Genomic DNA, 18,681 nt, shown 5'->3' with positions numbered 1-18,681 from the left:
TATATGAGAAAGTTTAGTCTTAATTCTTTCGAACATTCAGTTTATACATCAATATTTAAGCAATAAAACAGAAACATTATTATTCTTATCTTCTCTGTGAACATATGTTCCAGTATAACAATCACTGTTTAAATATAAGACAAACTTGTTACTATGGTAACGGGTGCGAATGTCAATAATAGATAAACGGTTTGTGTCGTAGTTTCTGTTAATAGATAATTTGCAATGAAAAAGTTTGTTTTCACCAAAAAACGTTTCTGATCAAACGTTTTTTTTTTTACAATTTTTTTTTTGCTAAAATATGTTACGGCACACAAATGTTACTGATTTTGACACCTTGTCAACAGGGGGCGCCATGCAGTGGCGAAATGAAAAGATCGGCCGGTTTTTTTTTATAGTGCGCTCGATGACCAGAAACATAATTTTGTTACTAGTAGGCCTTATCGGTAAATTGTCAACGTCGGGTATTTGCGCCCTCTACGCCAAGTTTGTAGACGTCGAGCGATTTGATACTACTAGTATTTAGATAGCTCCATGTTTTATTTTGACAAGGACATATGTATGTTTAGACTTTGATGAAGCAATATGTACAACGTTGATAATTTCTAGTATTCTCTTTAATTAATAGTACGTACCAATAATTACCAACGCATGCACAATCGCGCAAAGTTCTGTAGGAACAAAACGTAGTTCAAGTTGCGTCTCTTTCTGACGTCATTATGTTAATCAGCATAGATGTGAATTCTAATACATTATTTTGTACTTGCTTTATTCACAGCGTGAATGTATATCAATCCATGTCGGCCAAGCTGGTGTTCAAATCGGCAATGCATGCTGGGAATTGTACTGTCTTGAACACGGTATCCAACCTGATGGCCAGATGCCAAGCGACAAGACCATTGGTGGCGGTGACGATTCTTTCAATACTTTCTTCAGTGAGACTGGAGCTGGGAAACACGTGCCACGTGCGGTGTTTGTTGATTTGGAAACAACGGTTATAGGTATGTGCAGCTGGGTATGTGTAAATTAGTTAGTTAATTAATTAGTAAAAATAACTCGTGAAAATCATAGCATACAATTGACGCTATCCTCGGGGGCGGAGCTACGTCACGGACGTTCTACGTTGCTAAGACGCGCACCACTGTACCACGTATTTCTATGGGCTCTGTGCGCGCTGCTGTGGAACGTCGGTGGAGCCGGTGAAAACTCGAGAAAACAACACAAACTCAACTTTGAAGTAATCCTGAACAACCAAATTCATATATGTTACACACGTAGGGCTAATCTTGTTACACTGTTCAGGGGACTCTCATCAACCATCGCAAAGTACCGTTTTCTGCGAGTTATTGGTCTTTGTTTTCACCCCGAGGGTTGCCAGGCGGTAGAAAATGCCGGATGTCCGCCCCCGAGGATTGATGAGATGACAACAAAATGAAGGATCGAACCTCAGAACCACATTTTCTGTTTTATATTGTTTTCAGTATTTTCTTTATTTTGTTCTCTTTTAGATGAAGTACGTACAGGTACATACCGTCAATTATTTCACCCAGAACAACTGATCACTGGTAAAGAAGATGCTGCCAACAACTACGCACGTGGCCACTACACCATTGGTAAAGAAATCATTGACCTGGTGTTGGACAGAGTACGAAAACTAGCTGACCAGTGTACCGGTCTACAAGGATTTCTCATCTTCCACAGTTTTGGTGGTGGCACTGGTTCTGGTTTTACTTCGTTGTTGATGGAGCGTCTGTCTGTCGACTATGGTAAGAAGTCCAAGCTGGAGTTTGCCATCTACCCGGCCCCACAGATCGCCACCGCTGTCGTCGAACCATATAACGCTATTTTGACAACCCATACCACCCTGGAACACTCCGATTGTGCTTTCATGGTCGACAACGAAGCAATCTACGATATTTGTCGTCGAAATTTAGATATCGAACGTCCAACCTACACCAACCTCAACCGTTTGATTGCTCAAATCGTCTCCTCCATCACTGCTTCCCTGCGATTTGATGGCGCCCTCAACGTCGACTTGACTGAGTTCCAGACCAATCTGGTACCCTACCCACGAATCCACTTCCCTCTGGCTACATACGCCCCAGTCATCTCCGCTGAGAAGGCCTATCACGAGCAGTTGTCCGTGTCTGAGATCACCAATGCCTGCTTCGAGCCAGCTAACCAGATGGTGAAATGCGACCCACGTCATGGCAAGTACATGGCATGCTGTATGTTGTACCGTGGTGATGTTGTACCAAAAGACGTCAACGCAGCCATCGCTACCATTAAAACCAAACGTACCATCCAGTTCGTCGACTGGTGTCCAACCGGTTTCAAAGTTGGTATCAACTACCAACCACCAACCGTTGTTCCCGGTGGTGACTTGGCTAAAGTACAACGCGCCGTCTGCATGTTGAGCAACACCACAGCCATCGCCGAGGCCTGGGCTCGTCTCGACCACAAATTCGACTTGATGTACGCCAAGCGTGCTTTCGTCCACTGGTATGTCGGTGAAGGTATGGAGGAAGGAGAGTTCTCCGAGGCTCGGGAAGATCTGGCAGCTTTGGAGAAGGATTACGAGGAAGTTGGCATCGACTCGATGGAAGAGGAAGAGGAAGAGGAGGAGTATTAGAACCTTATTAACCATGTGGGAATTAGTTTAGAATTTCTTCTACAATATTTTGTAGAAATGTTGTAACTCTCTGAGACTTTTACAATAAACACATGGTCATAGGTGGGTCGATCTCGCGATGACTGATACTATAGTATGTGATTATATCATTTCTAATTGATCAGATCGCAGATAACCGTGACTGCGTTCATTGAGTTTCCATACTATGTGTCTATTTTAGAGGTTACGAATTTGTTAGAAAGCACATCAAACACCGTCCTGTCAAGTAGCTTCTTTTTTGTAAATCGAAAAACTATGCGAAGTTATTAATGACAATATCAGTGTAATGGTTTTGAATGTACTAGAAATAAAGTGACTGGTTAATCATAGCAAAATGTCTGCTAGCGTGTCAGCGATAAAAAAAATGCATTGTTTCGTATTCATTAGTGATGTGTATGCTCCATTATAGTTTCCAAGACATCAATATATTTATGATAATTGCCCACCGCACGCAATATCATCACTGAATCTCTAATATGAAAATGAATATAAGGCTGTTATTGCTATTCAGATCGTACCACCGTGATTAGACTCCACCACAGTTCTTTGCACGAACGGATGCAATCAACCTGTCCTCGACACGACAGAGTTCAAATATATATTCTCCCATAGTCCTTTGCACGAGAAAACTCACACTTTGATCCTTGCTTTGATCTAATTGCGGACTGCTGTATTCCAAGTCTTTTGACAGTCGTCTCTTTTGTCGTTATTACTCACATTATTAATCAAACCATTAGTTTTTGAATGTATACATCTCGTCAACAAGATAATAACGAAACAGATTATCAAAAGAGCAGATTATTTTAAAGTTGCAGTAATATTTTGAGGGGAATCGGTCAAAAGTACATATAAAGTTTAAGGTACGTCTGCAAAAAAGCTGACAAGTTTAAATAACAGTTGGTCAGATTTGAAAAGCCGAAATTCAGAATACACATTTATCATATATGGAATAGACCCTGTATAGATAATAGATGTACGTTTCACACACACAGCTGAAACATTTGTCAACAGTAAGCCTCCGTCGTTGGTAGAATGACCTGCGACGGAGGTATTTTATGAGAGCTTAACCTTTGATACCACTATTTCAACACTCAAAGGTTAAGCTCTCATAAAATACAATAAATCACATATCTATTTGCAAAATTCTTTTACGTGAGTGCATGGCAACTTTCTAGTCTAAACTACTTAGCAACATAAATATACATTCATTTTATCATAAATCTGACATGATAGTAACTAGCAGTATGAAGAATGCAAGTCGTGCTGCCATACTCTATGATCTGGGTCAGTGACATTTAGTACACGTACTGCAACTCTAGTCTGTCTCTGAAAAAGGATTTATAACAGCATGACATACATCAATGCCTCGAAGAATTGTTGGGAATTTGTTGGTACAAATAAAGATGTATAGGCCCTCCCCATAAACAGACGCTGCCAACGACCTTTCAATTTTGTCGGACAATCGTATTTTTTTCTGGTGACTACCAAAGCTTCATTAATCGCAGTAATAACTGTAACACTGCGATAAAGACTTTCCGTTTTCGACATTGTGAAATTCTCTCGTTTTTATGCAGAAAAATACAGTATTTTTAGTAAAATCCTATTTATTAAAGTTATTGAATTACAAACTATGTAGTGTACATAGTTTGTAATTTAATTCAATTTCTTTCAGTCATAATTCTAGACAAACAAAACGCAAAAATATAAATATAGCAAATTATCTTCTTTTCTCTAATATTTTCGTGTAATCGGTAATTATGACAATTATTTATGTGTGCATTGGAAATACATTATTCTTAATATAAATTTCTGACTTATCTTGTCAAAATCATTTTTTTAATTTTTTTTCTCCCCCAAAACAAAATAATTTCACAATGTCAGAGCCATGTGTTGTTCATGCTGATCAAAACAAGAAAAAAATGTGACCATCCATCTCTATAGAAGGTATCAACTATGATGAACCCAAACACATCCGCATCCCAGGGCTCCAACTCAAAAACAAACATCGGTAACTCAATAGTTTGTCCATTCAATGTAGTATTCATATAACAGAAACAAAAAACTATACAATATGATACTTTAATTAACTGTAATTAGGTCTTTCTAACTAGTGTCAATTTAAATATGATCTAATTAATGTCACCAATCACTGCAATTTACATATTGTTATGTTTAGTCACAGTAATTAACTTCATACTCACATATTTGTTAGTTTCATAGAAACAGAAATTCATCTATCATTTACTGTATTATGTATCTGACAATGGCCAAATTACCAACAATCATTATCAAATAGAAATTAAAATTGAACCAACTTGCTTTATTTATTTATTTGTTCTCAATGGAAAATCCTCCTTGGCCTATTTGGTTAGAAAAACTAAGAATATATCGTTATTATTATGATTTTTCTTGACAGTATACTTTTCATCTACTTTTTGAAATTGTGTCATATCAGGTTTGAAGTCTCCGTACCTAAATAAAACCCTAATGTTACATAATATTAGTCTTTCGGGGGCTAAGATGAAGTGTATATTTGATTGTTACTGTGTGCACTTGGGGTGCACTTAAAATATAGCTTACTTATACGCAGTCGTGGGACAGTAATGTTCAACAATGGTTATCCCTTGATTGACATATAAGTATCATTAGCAACATGCACAAGATTCGTCCGCCCCAATTTGCACTATTCACTATTAAATTTATTCTTTCAAAAACATGATAAATAATTTCTATAGTAACATTGGTCAATAAATTGTTCCATTTAAATTAGTTTTAATAATACACCAAATCGTGTTTAGCAACCTACTACGTGTATTTGTTTCTTCTTTGACTGATAAATGTCTCGCTGGGACCTCAGTCGAATCTACGATTCACATCACAATGAAAGACGTGAATGTATCTGGGGTTTGAAATACAATACTTTGTCACGGAATAATGGCTCATTAAAAATACCGACTAGTAGTGTATTACTTCCCTGTAAACAAATGATTATCTAGTATGTATTACATGTGCTCATATGTATCAAGGCTTTTTTACAAAAAATATAATAAATGAAGTTTAAAATATTTGTTTAACGGGCTTATTATTATGATATGCAGCACTTCTCGTCAATATACAGCCACATGTACAAATGGGAGACGGTAGATTATCCGCATTTGTCCTCAAGAGCTGAGAAAACCAATCTATGTATGGACAAACAGTACAAAAAATACATGCGCCGGTGTAATAACAATGGACTTGCCAAAAAGCCAGCTTAGAAAGCCTAATAATTTTATGAACAAAAATATACGCAAAAAGAAGGTTCACCACAAAGACAACAACAAAGTGTGTTGCGAACCTAATAATTTTCTAAAAAACAAACAACAGTAGGCTTGTCAGAAATCTACCCTTTTCGCAAGCATGATAATTATAACAAAGGTAATAGGTTTGCCAGCAAGCGCATGTACTAGTTTTAAAATTCTAGCGCTTATATCGGTCAAAATATATATATATATATACAGCCAAATGAGTTGCAAATATATGTGAACAATCTTCTCCAAAGTGTTTAAAGCAGGAGGGTCGTCACCTACACACGCGTGGGAATTGAGTCCCGAGCGACGATAACAACACACATTAAAACGCAAAGGCGCATGGGCAGACGCCAAGACACGCTATGGCCATCTGCCGCATGCGCAGGTGACGACTCCCCCGCTTTAAAGGGCGGTCGTCGCACCATACATGTGAGAGACTTGTGTTGATGAACGGTGATTTATCCACAATCCAATGCACTCTTACAGTGGCAAGCATGTATGTAAGTGTTTGACCTGGTCACGATGTGCACTAAACACCGAGTTTGACTCTTTAGAGAGTCACCCATACCACGGTTACTAGTAACCGCGCCCATACTCACACCTAGTATCATTACTTGATGTCAAAGTTTGATCATTTCTTTAACCAATTTCGAGCATGTTTTGTAATTTAGTGTCTATACATTTTATAGTTGTCTTGTGCTCATGAACTTGTAGTGTTCTTAAATGCCGTACAGTGTTATTCCCACGTTATCGTCAGCTAGGAAATCAACAAAGCAGTACCTAGTAAAACCCTCGAAACCGGTCACTGGTAGCCTTGTCATGATTTATATTTCAGTCAGTTTGACAGTGGTTGCCATGACATATACTGATAAAGGTTAATGACAAGACCAGACGGCGAGCTGGTCGAAATCAACCAAAAAAAACATCTTATGACTCTGCAGTTTTTAAGATACAATACAGTAGCTGTAATCCTAAACCAATTTTGTTTGCGATTTTAACTAAGGTGGTATCTTTGTGGAATGTTAGTGCGAGACTATTATCCCATCAATATTAGTTAGTGTTGACAATATATAGTAGTGTTTTTTCTAGAAAGCTTGACGAGTAATTAATTGATTATGATGTGTAAAACTTTCATGTGATTGGTTGTTTGTTTGAAGGCAAGGCCTTGGAGTCTCTTATACTGATTGTAATTGGTTAAAAAGTGACAAGAAATAAAGAGTGATTTAATGCTGTCTCGGGTGAAAACCAGGGACTTGGCAGAGAATCGTTTGGGAACATGAACGGAGCTCGTGTGCGTTTTTGTCAGCCTAGCGTGGAAACGACCGAATCCCGGTTACCTAAGTGAAAGGTTTTTAACCATCAAAAATACCTATCACAGCCTAGTGGTTGTCGCATCAGGCTAATGGCCGGTAGACCCAAGTTCACACCCTAGCTTAGGGTGAACCCCGGGGGTGAACACCAAAGGGTCGACCCCTATCCTGGGTGAGTGTGCCACAGACTCAATGGGAAGGTCTATTCCACTGGCCGAGATTCATTCAGTAACGAATGCAACTTTGGGGGATCCTTGGTTAAGGTTCTCAGGTGTTTGTGTTCGACCGAGCCTCAGGCTGGTTAACGCCAGGGTAACGCCGAATTAAAATTGCCACCCAAACATGAATATGACTTCTGTGACAAAAAATGCTCTATGTGTCAGCACTAGCACATACATAAAAAATCAGGAGAGACAACAGTGACATTCAATGTCCGGAACTGTCGCTTGGCACAAAATGGAAAGGCGAGTTATTTAACATGTACATAATGTCGTTTCCAATTAAATATGGTTTTAAAATATTCATATGTATGTACATTCAAATCAACAGGAAAGAGTCGTTATTAGTTATAAGATTGTACAGCGTGACCTTTCTACTCAGCAAAAAACAAGTATCGTGCTTCTATCGCTCATAACGAGATCTCCAGGTGTTTTGCGTAACGACGACCAGCCTTTCGCCCAAGTGTAGCACAAAGTCCAATCATAGACCCTCTAACTCTATTAGAATTATTTCTAACTCTGAGGGTATATGGTCCAATTAACTAAGGAACTTCCGTCTTTACGGTTTAATTGTCTTCAATCGTGAAAATAATGGGTAAATGCAGATCCAGGGTTTATGAAATCTTAGTAATAATGCATAATGTCCTTGAAAAATCAGGAATAAGTTTTAATACACTATACTAATAATGTATGGTATAATTTATAGTGATAATACATTTGTTGTTGAGTTATTGAAGACTACAGGTCAATTAAAAAGACCCATTTTAGCCCAGTGTTATCAGTCCATTAGGATGAGTCGAAATGTAACCTCGCACGCATCACTCCGTTCCTATTCGCATATGACCTCGATTATAAACATCGTATCACGCCGTGACATCTTTAGACTGGATCTAGGCAGCCCACTGGGTCTATCATTTAAAAACAGTGTCGTTTTGGCATACGAGATTGTACAATTTGACCTTTATTGAAATGTGTCACGTCTAAGGTTCATTAAGTATTTATTTTGATAGTTTAAATCACGAATAAATTAATTCTCATTCAAGTCAATTTTGAGTTATTCATATCTCTATTTTAATAAATAAATTAGAGATGTATTTTGTCTATATTAAGGGAGGATTTTCTACTCATGAAAACAGAGCTACAGATTCAACACATAAGCACGGGTAATGTTTACGAGACACTGCCGGTGTTTACATTATCGTCCATGGGGTTTTCTTCATGTTTGTATTTGAGTGCGTAAAATATGAAAACATATGACAGGATAATACTTTCCATTTTAGAATCTGGCTATCAGTCCGCTGGGAATAATATACACTCATGCACATACGAATAGTAAGGTATATTCTGAATAAATTAAGTTCACCATGATACTTGTGACGTCACTCACAGTGGATGAGAGCACCACACCGTGACAGCTGTTTCGTTCGCGCTGACGTATTTCACACGATCGGCTCCTTAGAAGATGGTTAATTTATACATTTGAAAGATGAACATGAAAAACGAGCGAGTCAACACAAGAATTATTTACATCTCCGGCATACTCAGAAAGGTAAACGATAAAGAACGACATTTTTTTAATCACATTTTGCAGACGACACTGCTGTCCGTCTTTTAGTGACAATTAGCAGATTTGTGTATAATTCGCGCTGCATCAGATTCTGGGATTAGCCATGACTACAAGACTATTAAAATATCGTAGCCATATTGCACCCTGTTGTTGAATTAACCTTTATTGAAAAAAAAAAAAAAACATTTTTTTATATCTTATCTCGAAGATAATTGCTTATCTCGAATTCGGTGTCAAACGCTGCCATCTACATTATGCTCGAATCGTGCAAAACAGAATCCATTTTAATGTCGTCTTCTCATTTCTACTGAACAATGGCGGCAAACGCCGGTGATTAGAAGACTGTGGTTTAATGGAGTCTATTAGCATATTGCGAACGGTATTATTATTGTTTGACTCTACTTACTGAATACATTCCCTAATGCAGCTTCAAAAAAAATCACAATTCATTGGATCTCCGGTTCTGAAGGTGTGATTTTCGACGGAATTTATCGTGACAAATACATCGGTTCACTGCTCATTAGTAATCACTCATTGTCGGAAGACAGTTCAATGTAATGATTCATTTGAATTTGCAGATCTCGCGGATTGATCCGCGTCACGCATCACTCCATGTCTGTGGACGTCCACTATGTGCACTTACGAGTATGTGACACGCCCGACATAAAATCGTAATCACCACATACTTCTTCTCACTTGTCGTCTGCGAAGGCTGTGAGAGGACAATATAACCGACGGTGTATTCACTCTGACCCTGTATACTGTCATTCAAATACGGTAGTATATTTTTTTAAGATGGTGATTCTTGAATGCCTTGAATGCAACGCAGTTTATTATAAGTACAACAGACATGATTGTTGACGTACGCAGTCATTTTTAGTTGGTTACAATAGGCGATGACTGCAAGGATCTGTTGTCAAATTCCCGCCAGAAAATATAATTTTCTGCTACAAATCCAACCTAGAAGGTAAGATTGGTCATTATTCGCACACAACGTATAATTTTGTTTATTGTGGTTATGGTGTAATACTAGTATTTCGATCACCATCAATGAGCTACTCTATAAATAGTTAATCTAATGAATGTGAACTATCAACTTTGAACTTCCCGTACATGATATATAGCAAGCAAGATAACAAGTATACAGTAAATGGCTCTAAAATGATATTAATGTATCAGACGAGGTATATACACTGTTCGATGACATTAGGGTACTAGACGGGTCATAGCCTCCGGCGTGAGATTCTTAGTATACATCACAGTCTATGATAGAGGGACTGTGTATACATGTAACACCGACCGACGCACAATACAGCCGGATACAACCCATGCAGCAACTATAGTGAGTGTGAGCGCTAGGCTACAATGTGCGTTTTAAACTTCGTGGTATCTCCATACAGTCCGTTCTAGCTAGGCGTTAAGCATGCTCCTTCGTCAATATTTTAAAGAGCGGGGTGTTTGTGTGAAACAACAGGTGATTTATTAGCCGTGGTTATCGAGCGATAAAAAAACTGGAAAGTCAAGAAAGCTAAACCGATATCAGCACGCGATGAATGTGTCAGCTTGACCTTTAAGAAATGACGTGGCCGTGGTCTTGAAGACGAGTTCAGGACTCTTAACAATTCATTACAGGTACCGATATTCATGTCTGGTTTATATATATATATCATTATTATATATGTTTGTATACATGTACTATTTATAAATCAGGGCGTGTTGTTAGTGACTCGGTATTACAATTAATATGCAAAGTGACCCTATCAAATTTCAAAACGTACAAACGTGAATGAATACCACTAGACTTACTTCAATTTTCCATATGTAATGTTTCAGCTAGCTGGCGTTGCTGTCACCAAACAAACCACAACAAGTACACTGTGCAACGAAAAACACGGCCATGGCTCGCGGTCTTTGTTTCAGATTTATATGTTCTAGATTCCGATCTAGGAAGATTATATATTTTATATCTGTAATCATAGCGACAATTTATATGATCAGTGATCTTTCCTACATTCATCAGAATGTCGAAACAATAAGGTAAGTATACGGTGTGGAAAAAATCAGTCTGAGTGTTGCTAATATACTACATGTTTTCAATGGTGTCTTCTTTGTGAATCAATAAAAGACGAGACAAGAATAGGCAAACTCAATGCCTGTTTACGAAAAAAAAAAACGTTTCCAGGTGAGGTGCGCCGTAATGGCGGACAAGTGAAATGCAATCTGCACGAACAGAGTATAATTAGTAATAATTCCTAATTTAATTATCAATTATTGGTATTGCAAACATCATTTATTATATAAAAGATATTTCAAAGTCGTTGCAAATATTGTATTTTGTTGTTGTTTTTGATTTGTACTTCGAAAGTAATTCCCTGTTACTCACTTTCAAATAAATATAGCAGTATTACCAGTAATCAAGCAATAGTTGCTAGGTGTTATAATAGCAAATGTATGCATAAATAAGCTGATTATTATCACGGTAGTGGTGCTTCGATGTGAGCGTGGTGCTACTGCAAGTTGTCAACAACGTTATTGTTAACACAATTGTCATTGTTAGTTAAATTTGAAGCAGAGCCGTGGCAGATCATCGACGTATGTTCTTTGGTGGTTTCAATTATCGCTAAATGCAAAGTATACCTTGGCTGCTAAGCAACAATTCGTATAAATATCAGAGGAATAGTTATTCAATTTTAATTTTTCGAAATTCTGTTTTCAATGAATTTTCCGCCACATTGCAGGGTTTATGTATTGATTATAAACTATTAAAGAAGCACCTTCCAGTTAAGCCTAATCTCACAACAAATTCACTTTCTGGATTAAAATAACAATGGATAACAGAAGATAGATTAACTTTGTAAACAACACAAACAATAGTGTCCCATGATTCTTTGGTGCAATCCAAGGGATTGAGCGGTTCCACTTTAAGTACATATTGCATGGCCTGCGGCCTCGTGAAATAGTAGGTATTGTTGGTACCCCACAACCCCTCGGGGAAATAGGCGTATACTAGTACGCTGATGGCCATGCAATATGTGTTTTATAACACATTACACGTTCATACTAGGAACGTGCATAGATCGTCTGCCGTCTTCTTCTCGACGTCTGCTAGCGGTGTCTCGATTTTTTCACAAAACGATATAAAGACGCTTCTAGAAAACCTGATTGCGTCTTCGGTGCATCCTCATTTTCTACTAGTGTGTCAAGTTCTTCTTCTAAACTGAAGCTAAATCGTTCAGTCTTTCGAGGCGGACCATCGATAACAGCGACCCAACTAGCAGACGACATATTGGAAATCACACGATCAGGTGACGAGTGACGTCATCCCCGGGCACGAGTTGATGTACTAGTCACCCTAGGAAACTAGTAATTTCCCTGGCGCTACTATGGTAATTTAGCCGATAACATGTGATCCTGTTTTGACAAATAACAGTACAGTATCAACGAGTGATGTGTTATAATAAAAACTAAATTTCAACCACACAAAACAAAACTAAACTATTGTTGCACAAACTACTGAATTGTTTTAACTGCACACAGATTGGATAACAATTTCAGTGGTCGATTTTTAAATAGACATCATAGAGTAATGGAATTTACTGAATATTTCTGTAAATGACTGTTTGTAACAATTTTATTCAAGTTCTAAATAATTTAATAGTATATTGAGGTCGCTTGTCGAGAGAGTTCCGTGCTGAATATTGAGTTGTACTCAACCTATTCATTTCGTTTCTGTCTTCTCACTGGAAAATATTACCTGGTGTTAATTGCGTCTTGTAATTACAGGGCAATGTTCTCTTAAAGCGCGGTAGTCGTCGCACTGCACATGTGCGAGTTATATGGGTCTCATATAAACAAAGATGGCGACTTTGACGCAGATCAACGAGTACGAACTGACAAGTTTCCAAGCTTTAATTAGGTAATTTTCATGTGATTGGAAGGTATCGAAGGAGTCACCGGCGGTAATCAGTGCAAGTTACGCCCAGGTCAAACCTCGTACTTGTGATTTCCATTTGAAGAGCGCATTGGATTGTGGGAAAATCAATGTGTATCAACACAAAGGGCTAATCTGCACTGGCTCGGAAGGTTGTAAATGATTAGCTAGTTTGAATTTGCATAACAATACTGACAATGAACGTGCATTCAACGCCACAAGTTTTTTTGTTTTTTTTAGCCAATCAGAATTCATCTTCCGAGCCAGTGCAGATCAGCCGAACACAAATGTCGAACATGCGCAGCGCGACGACTACCGCGCTTTAACAAACGCGTAGGGCGTACAAGTGATGATAGAGACCACTGTATAACGAGCACAATGGTGGTGACCCGTAGATATATACTAGTATCTTCAAAACTTCCCTTATTATTAAAATGATATCCGAGCACTGCCAGTAGTTGCCGTCACCTCATATTATGAGCACCTATTGTGAAATAGTTACTAACGTATATATGACCAGGGAGCTGTAATTACAGCTCCCTGATATGACTGACTATGGCGCGTAAATAGTTTAATCACAGTCCCTCTGTGGTTTAATATTCGGCGAGTGATGGCGTTTGGCTCAGTTTTGTTTTCACATCTGTTTTACCCCGACGCAAGTATTACGTTTAAGTACCTGATGCTGATACTCCTCCCAAGTGTCTCTGGGGGTTAAACTCCTTTACTTATAAGACCTTTTACCCCCCCCCCCCTTTTTTTTAAATATCAAATTAAATATGGAAACCATTGCTTCTTGGTATTTAAAGTGTCAATAACAAACAAAAGTCAAGTTCACATATCACGAAAGACCTCCGTCTATCGACGAAGCGCTTCTGTGGCGTCGAAATGACGTAGTTGTTGAAATCAATGCCGTTCAAAGCGACAACTGAGTGTTCTTGTATAGTGGTTCTTTATTCTTTATTTAGAATATACCTCATCATAATTTGTACTGACGAACAACTGCCTATCCTGTAACATCCAAGCTGTGAACGACCTTTCATCCTGTTACGTAATCACCGACCGCGAAAGGCTTCGTTGTGAGAGGGCGCGACACATATATCTAGAACAAACACAATACAAATGGCTAAATGCAATACATACAATATTGAGAGACAATTCACAAAACTTCATATATAATTTTTTTAAAAAAACACTTACTGAAAGGAAAATGGTTTCCAATGAAAACGGCAAACTCAGAACATATGCTAAATTTAAAACAGAATACATCTTTGAGCCATATTTGAATGAACTTCACACTCATAAAGAAGAAAATGTTAACACGATTTAGAATTAGTAACCATAACTTAGCAATAGAGGAATGCAGATATTCAATTCCAAAAAACCTAAGCATTAACTGTGTCAATTGAAGATGAATTGCCCATAATATAACAAACACACGAAAACTTCATCCAAAAAATAATGACACAATCTTGTTTTGCCTTTCAGCCTTTCTCAACCCAATGAAGGCAGTGTACTTCACAAAACAAGCCGAGAAAATTTTACGACGAAAGAATTACGTTATCCACACGTAACGAACAAGAGTACTACTGTGACAGAAGGAATTCACGTCGATTGGAGAATTGGAGTCGAAAAGAAATTCCCCTGGGTCATCCGTCAGAAGTATTTAGTAAATTACTATATATACATTGCAAGAACGTTGAACGCCGAACATGAAAGATACAAGTCTGCGTCGTTAGTATTTTTGCATCACAACAAGGCTGCCGGCACCACTGTTAAAACCTGTCTTTCAGTTTTGGCCAGTGCGGAGACTCTACGCGTCGGACCAGTTATGGCAAGCCAGACCCGTGTTAGTTTCCACACGTCGGAAGTACGCCGAAACCGCTACGCTAACTCCAGGATATTTATGGGTGGTTACTCATTTGGTGTTTGCGATGAACTCAATCTCACAGACAGGTCATGTTCATATTTCACGTTTTTGCGTGACCCTTACGAACGCATCATCTCATCATACGAGTATTGCAAAAGGGCGCGATCCGATCAGCTCTGTTCCGCACTGAACGCTAACGAGGTAACACTAAAACAATGGGCTAAACATCAGGGGAATTTTTTCTTTCGGCAATTATTATTTGAACCAGGGTTTTGTCAGAGACACTACGACAGTTTTATTGATATCGACTCTGAACTGCACGACGATAAATGGTCTAGTCGAAATAAGGGTTCACTTTCTTGTTGGTTTCGAGAGAAGCTAATCTTGCAAAACTTGACCACTATCACAGATCGCAAGCTTCTCCTCTGGTACGCACTGGACAAACTAACAAGTTGGTTCGCTGTTATAGGCTTGGCGGAAGAATACGAACTGTCTATGCAACTGTTAGAAGGCGCGTACGGACTACCTTTCAATAAAATGTGCGGACGAATGAAGCGTAATTATAACTTATACCAGCAGTCAAATGAAACTGATAGTACGAAAACACAAACTGTAATGGAAATGAAAAATGAACTAATGGCCGACAATGACGTCAAGGAGACGTTATATTACGATTTACAGATATATGAAAAAGCTAAAGACATATTCCGACAACAAAAAGAATCTTACTTCGAATTGCACGGTGAACATAATCGACAATAATATATTTACATGCCTTGCAGTTCACAAGTTAAAGCGCGGCTTTCGTCGCACAGCGCGTGTTCGAATTTCATGTAAATAAACAATGTATTTTACACACGTTGTATACGTCGCTATGAGTCACATATCGAACAGGACGCGGCAGGACGACTGCCGCCCTTTAAAAACGTACTGGTTAACATGTAATAGCCTTTTCATTCGTAACAGCATTTTAGTTTTTGTTTTTAACAAATCGAATCCGTGCTTCTATTACGTTTATATATGATCCAAAAAAACAATAAATAAAAAAATGTCGGATGTTCAGATTTTAATGATTACACTGATCTGCAAAGTTATTCTAAGACAATTTCATTACTATCGATACGACAAATCCATTCTCTTGATTTATATCAATATTTATAAAGTTCAATGACAGCTCAACCGACCAGCCAACTTGCGCAGTAGATAATGACGTCATTTAAAAGTATTCCAGTGCTGTTCCAATCGATCAATAGAAAACCTCTCGTTTTCAGTTTGAAATTTCTAAATATTGGGTTTGTGGTGTTGATGGTATCTATAGTGAACTGACAGCTCAAGAAAGAATATGTTTAATAGTTTTCTTAACCCGTGTTTAGTAGGTAAGCAGTTGACTTCTTCGCACTGATCAAAGCATTGTTACGCTAGGCTATTTTTTGTTTACATGTGTTACTACTTACCAAAACACACTGCTGTAACATAAGTAATGGTTTGAATTTAAATGTTAGGCTGTGAGCAAGGCCAGAAACGAGCTTTTTATAAATCGGCTTTTGGCTTCGACTCCCGTCACTATAAAATATCACAGGTCTCACACATTATTGACAAGGTGAACCCCTTCAATATGCGTCCGGGCAGTTTATTACGGCGAGTGGAACAAAAATAACAAGTCCGCAATTAATATAGATACAGTATATAAATTATGCAAAAACAGAACAAGAGTGAACTTTATGGTCATGCTGTGCGACTTTGAAAGCAGTTAGAGAGATAAGTGGACGCATTTGAATTAGTAGTATATAGTAGTACCCACAAACGGACTTGAAGTTTTTAAGCTAGTATATTTTAAACCACTTTTGCCCTAAAAAGCAAATTTTTGAACCGAAATCAAAAACGCATTCTGGATATTTAAAATAAAATTTTACAAAGTTTGTATAATAAGCAAGCCAAATAAACTGCATCTCTGCCTTAAACGCACTGATTTGTTCTAAACCCGTACAGCCCATGGTTGGACGGGTCAAATGCAACTTATCAGAATTGAGATGGATTTATTTGTTTGCTGCAACCAATTGTCGTATAGGACAGGGTCTAAATCAAACAGTCACTCTGTCCACCCAGAGGTTCAGTACAAAACGTGCAAATCAGACATGTGTTGGTTAAACTGATTTGTTTCTGTGAATATCCCAAAGTACCATCTTTTCAGAATTTGATTGAAAAAGTACTTAAAACATAGGCCTTATCCTTAACGCGCAAGCGCAGGGATTGAATAAGGATATGACGTGAACGAGGATTATCACGGTGCTCATCTCGTCCTAGGGCTAATTTCAGTAATAATATAATATTTATGAAATTATATAATTGCATACGACTGCAGACATTCATTGTGTGAGATGATATTAGTTCGCAGACATTTCATTCGGCATCTACAATGTGTCCGATAAATTGGAACATGAAATTAAAACAACATATCATTATATCGATATACCCGTATGTAGTCAGAGTGTAGTTCATCGCATCCTGAATAAACACGTGAGATCAGACAACTGATGACCTGTGAATTCAGGAATATATTAAGAATATTTCATAAGGAAATGTATTCCGATAATAATTTTCATAATTATTACCGATTGGCTGTTACAAGAAAACATATTGCACTTCATTTGTCTTGAATAATGACAGAAAGCTGGCTGAATAAAATTACAAAACATGTAGCAAGAACTTTATAATAAATATTATTTTACTTGGTAAAAGTAATGTACTTTCCTCCGAAAGAATTTCAAAATGTTTAAAAACGGAAAGTTTTTATCGCAGTGTTCGCTTAAAACGACTCGCAATTGTGCCAAAACGTTAAAGCGGGGTAGTCGTCACCTGCGCATGCGTTAAATAGCCATAGCGTGTCATTGTTTACAAACAAGCGTCTTTCCCATTAGCTTTTGCGTTTTTATCGTGTGTTGTTTTCGTCGCTTGGGACTCAATTCCCACGCGTGCGCAGGTGACATCCCTCCCGCTTTAAGGTTGGGTAACATGTCATGGGGTTGTAATGTCGAATTCGCATGTAAGTCATTATATTAAATGTGCGAATAAGAGCCAGGTCTGTTGTCATGGGGCACTCTTTGGTATGTATTTATTTCTTAGAGGCATTCGCTGTCATCGTTGGTGACGATTTCTTTCTTCCGAAACTAGGTAGTCGTGGTACATAAAGTAAAAATAGCTACAACAACAAAAATTATATTTCAATACAAACTACAGAATACAACAGAACAGCAATAAACAGAATGAAAAACGGGAAGTTAGTATAAGTACCCACCTTGCGACTAATTGTGTTCTTTTGTTTGTATCGAATTTGTTTTTCGAATTTGTACAATTATTAAGTCATGAATGTAGTGACATAAGGTCGGCGTTTTAACAATATCTATATCAATACTAGTATATGTATAACACATATGTGCACGCATAATAAAATACGGTGACATGTAAAATGCATTACATATGAAACAAATACTGCTTCATAAAAAAAATTCAAAAATGATTGCGTTCCCAAATGTGGTGTTCAATATTTTTTTTCATTTTGTTTACAGTGTTCACCGCGACTATCTGATCGAAACTAATTTTGAAAAATAAAAGCACAAGGGTAGCCCCCTCAGGCTTCCCCTCCCAAAATGCCCAATTATTGCACATAATTAAAACATTATTTTCCCACAATCCAATGCGCTCTTTTAATGGAAATCACGAGTACGAGTTTTGATCTTAGCACAAATTGCACTAATTACCACCGATGACTCCTTCAATACCTTGCAATCACCAAAAATTGCCTAATTAAAGCTTGGTAAATTAAAGTT

General features: G+C 37.8%; 2 protein-coding genes across 3 annotated transcripts; both read left to right on the top strand.

Annotated features, from left to right (window-relative positions):
* Nucleotides 1–830: 830 nt before the first annotated feature.
* Nucleotides 831–3,006, top strand: LOC100377812 (tubulin alpha-1D chain-like). The gene is made up of 2 exons (XM_006812364.3): nucleotides 831–1,001; nucleotides 1,509–3,006. Exons 1-2 carry the CDS (start codon nucleotides 881–883, stop codon nucleotides 2,630–2,632), a joined length of 1,245 nt encoding a protein of 414 aa, XP_006812427.2. The 5' UTR covers nucleotides 831–880; the 3' UTR covers nucleotides 2,633–3,006.
* A 6,628-nt stretch (nucleotides 3,007–9,634) lies between these two features.
* LOC102801845 (uncharacterized) lies at nucleotides 9,635–15,924 on the top strand. 2 transcript variants are annotated; one of them, XM_006812362.2, is made up of 3 exons: nucleotides 9,635–10,023; nucleotides 10,890–11,093; nucleotides 14,473–15,924. In XM_006812362.2, the coding sequence occupies exons 2-3, from the start codon at nucleotides 10,954–10,956 to the stop codon at nucleotides 15,614–15,616; spliced, it is 1,284 nt and encodes a 427-aa protein (XP_006812425.1). In that variant the 5' UTR covers nucleotides 9,635–10,023; nucleotides 10,890–10,953; the 3' UTR covers nucleotides 15,617–15,924. The 2 variants fall into 2 exon arrangements, with proteins under 2 accessions (XP_006812425.1, XP_006812426.1); XM_006812363.2 differs by lacking the exon at nucleotides 9,635–10,023 and adding an exon at nucleotides 10,193–10,688.
* Nucleotides 15,925–18,681: the final 2,757 nt, after the last annotated feature.

This window comes from Saccoglossus kowalevskii, chromosome 13, assembly GCF_978046115.1.
Source record: "Saccoglossus kowalevskii chromosome 13, keSacKowa6.1, whole genome shotgun sequence".
Classification (NCBI taxonomy): domain Eukaryota; kingdom Metazoa; phylum Hemichordata; class Enteropneusta; family Harrimaniidae; genus Saccoglossus; species Saccoglossus kowalevskii.
Note: the sequence above shows the minus strand (reverse complement) of the source record. Positions and strands in the feature narration are given on the sequence as shown.

Excerpts from the sequence above, each read along its gene's own strand:
- LOC100377812 (XM_006812364.3), top strand. The coding sequence starts at position 881 with ATGCCAAGCGACAAGACCATTGGTGGCGGTGACGATTCTTTCAATACT. Across the intron at positions 1,002-1,508 it reads TTTGGAAACAACGGTTATAG|ATGAAGTACGTACAGGTACA; the intron begins GTATGTGCAGCT and ends GTTCTCTTTTAG.
- LOC102801845 (XM_006812362.2), top strand. The coding sequence starts at position 10,954 with ATGGCTCGCGGTCTTTGTTTCAGATTTATATGTTCTAGATTCCGATCT. Across the intron at positions 11,094-14,472 it reads CAGAATGTCGAAACAATAAG|CCTTTCTCAACCCAATGAAG; the intron begins GTAAGTATACGG and ends TTTGCCTTTCAG.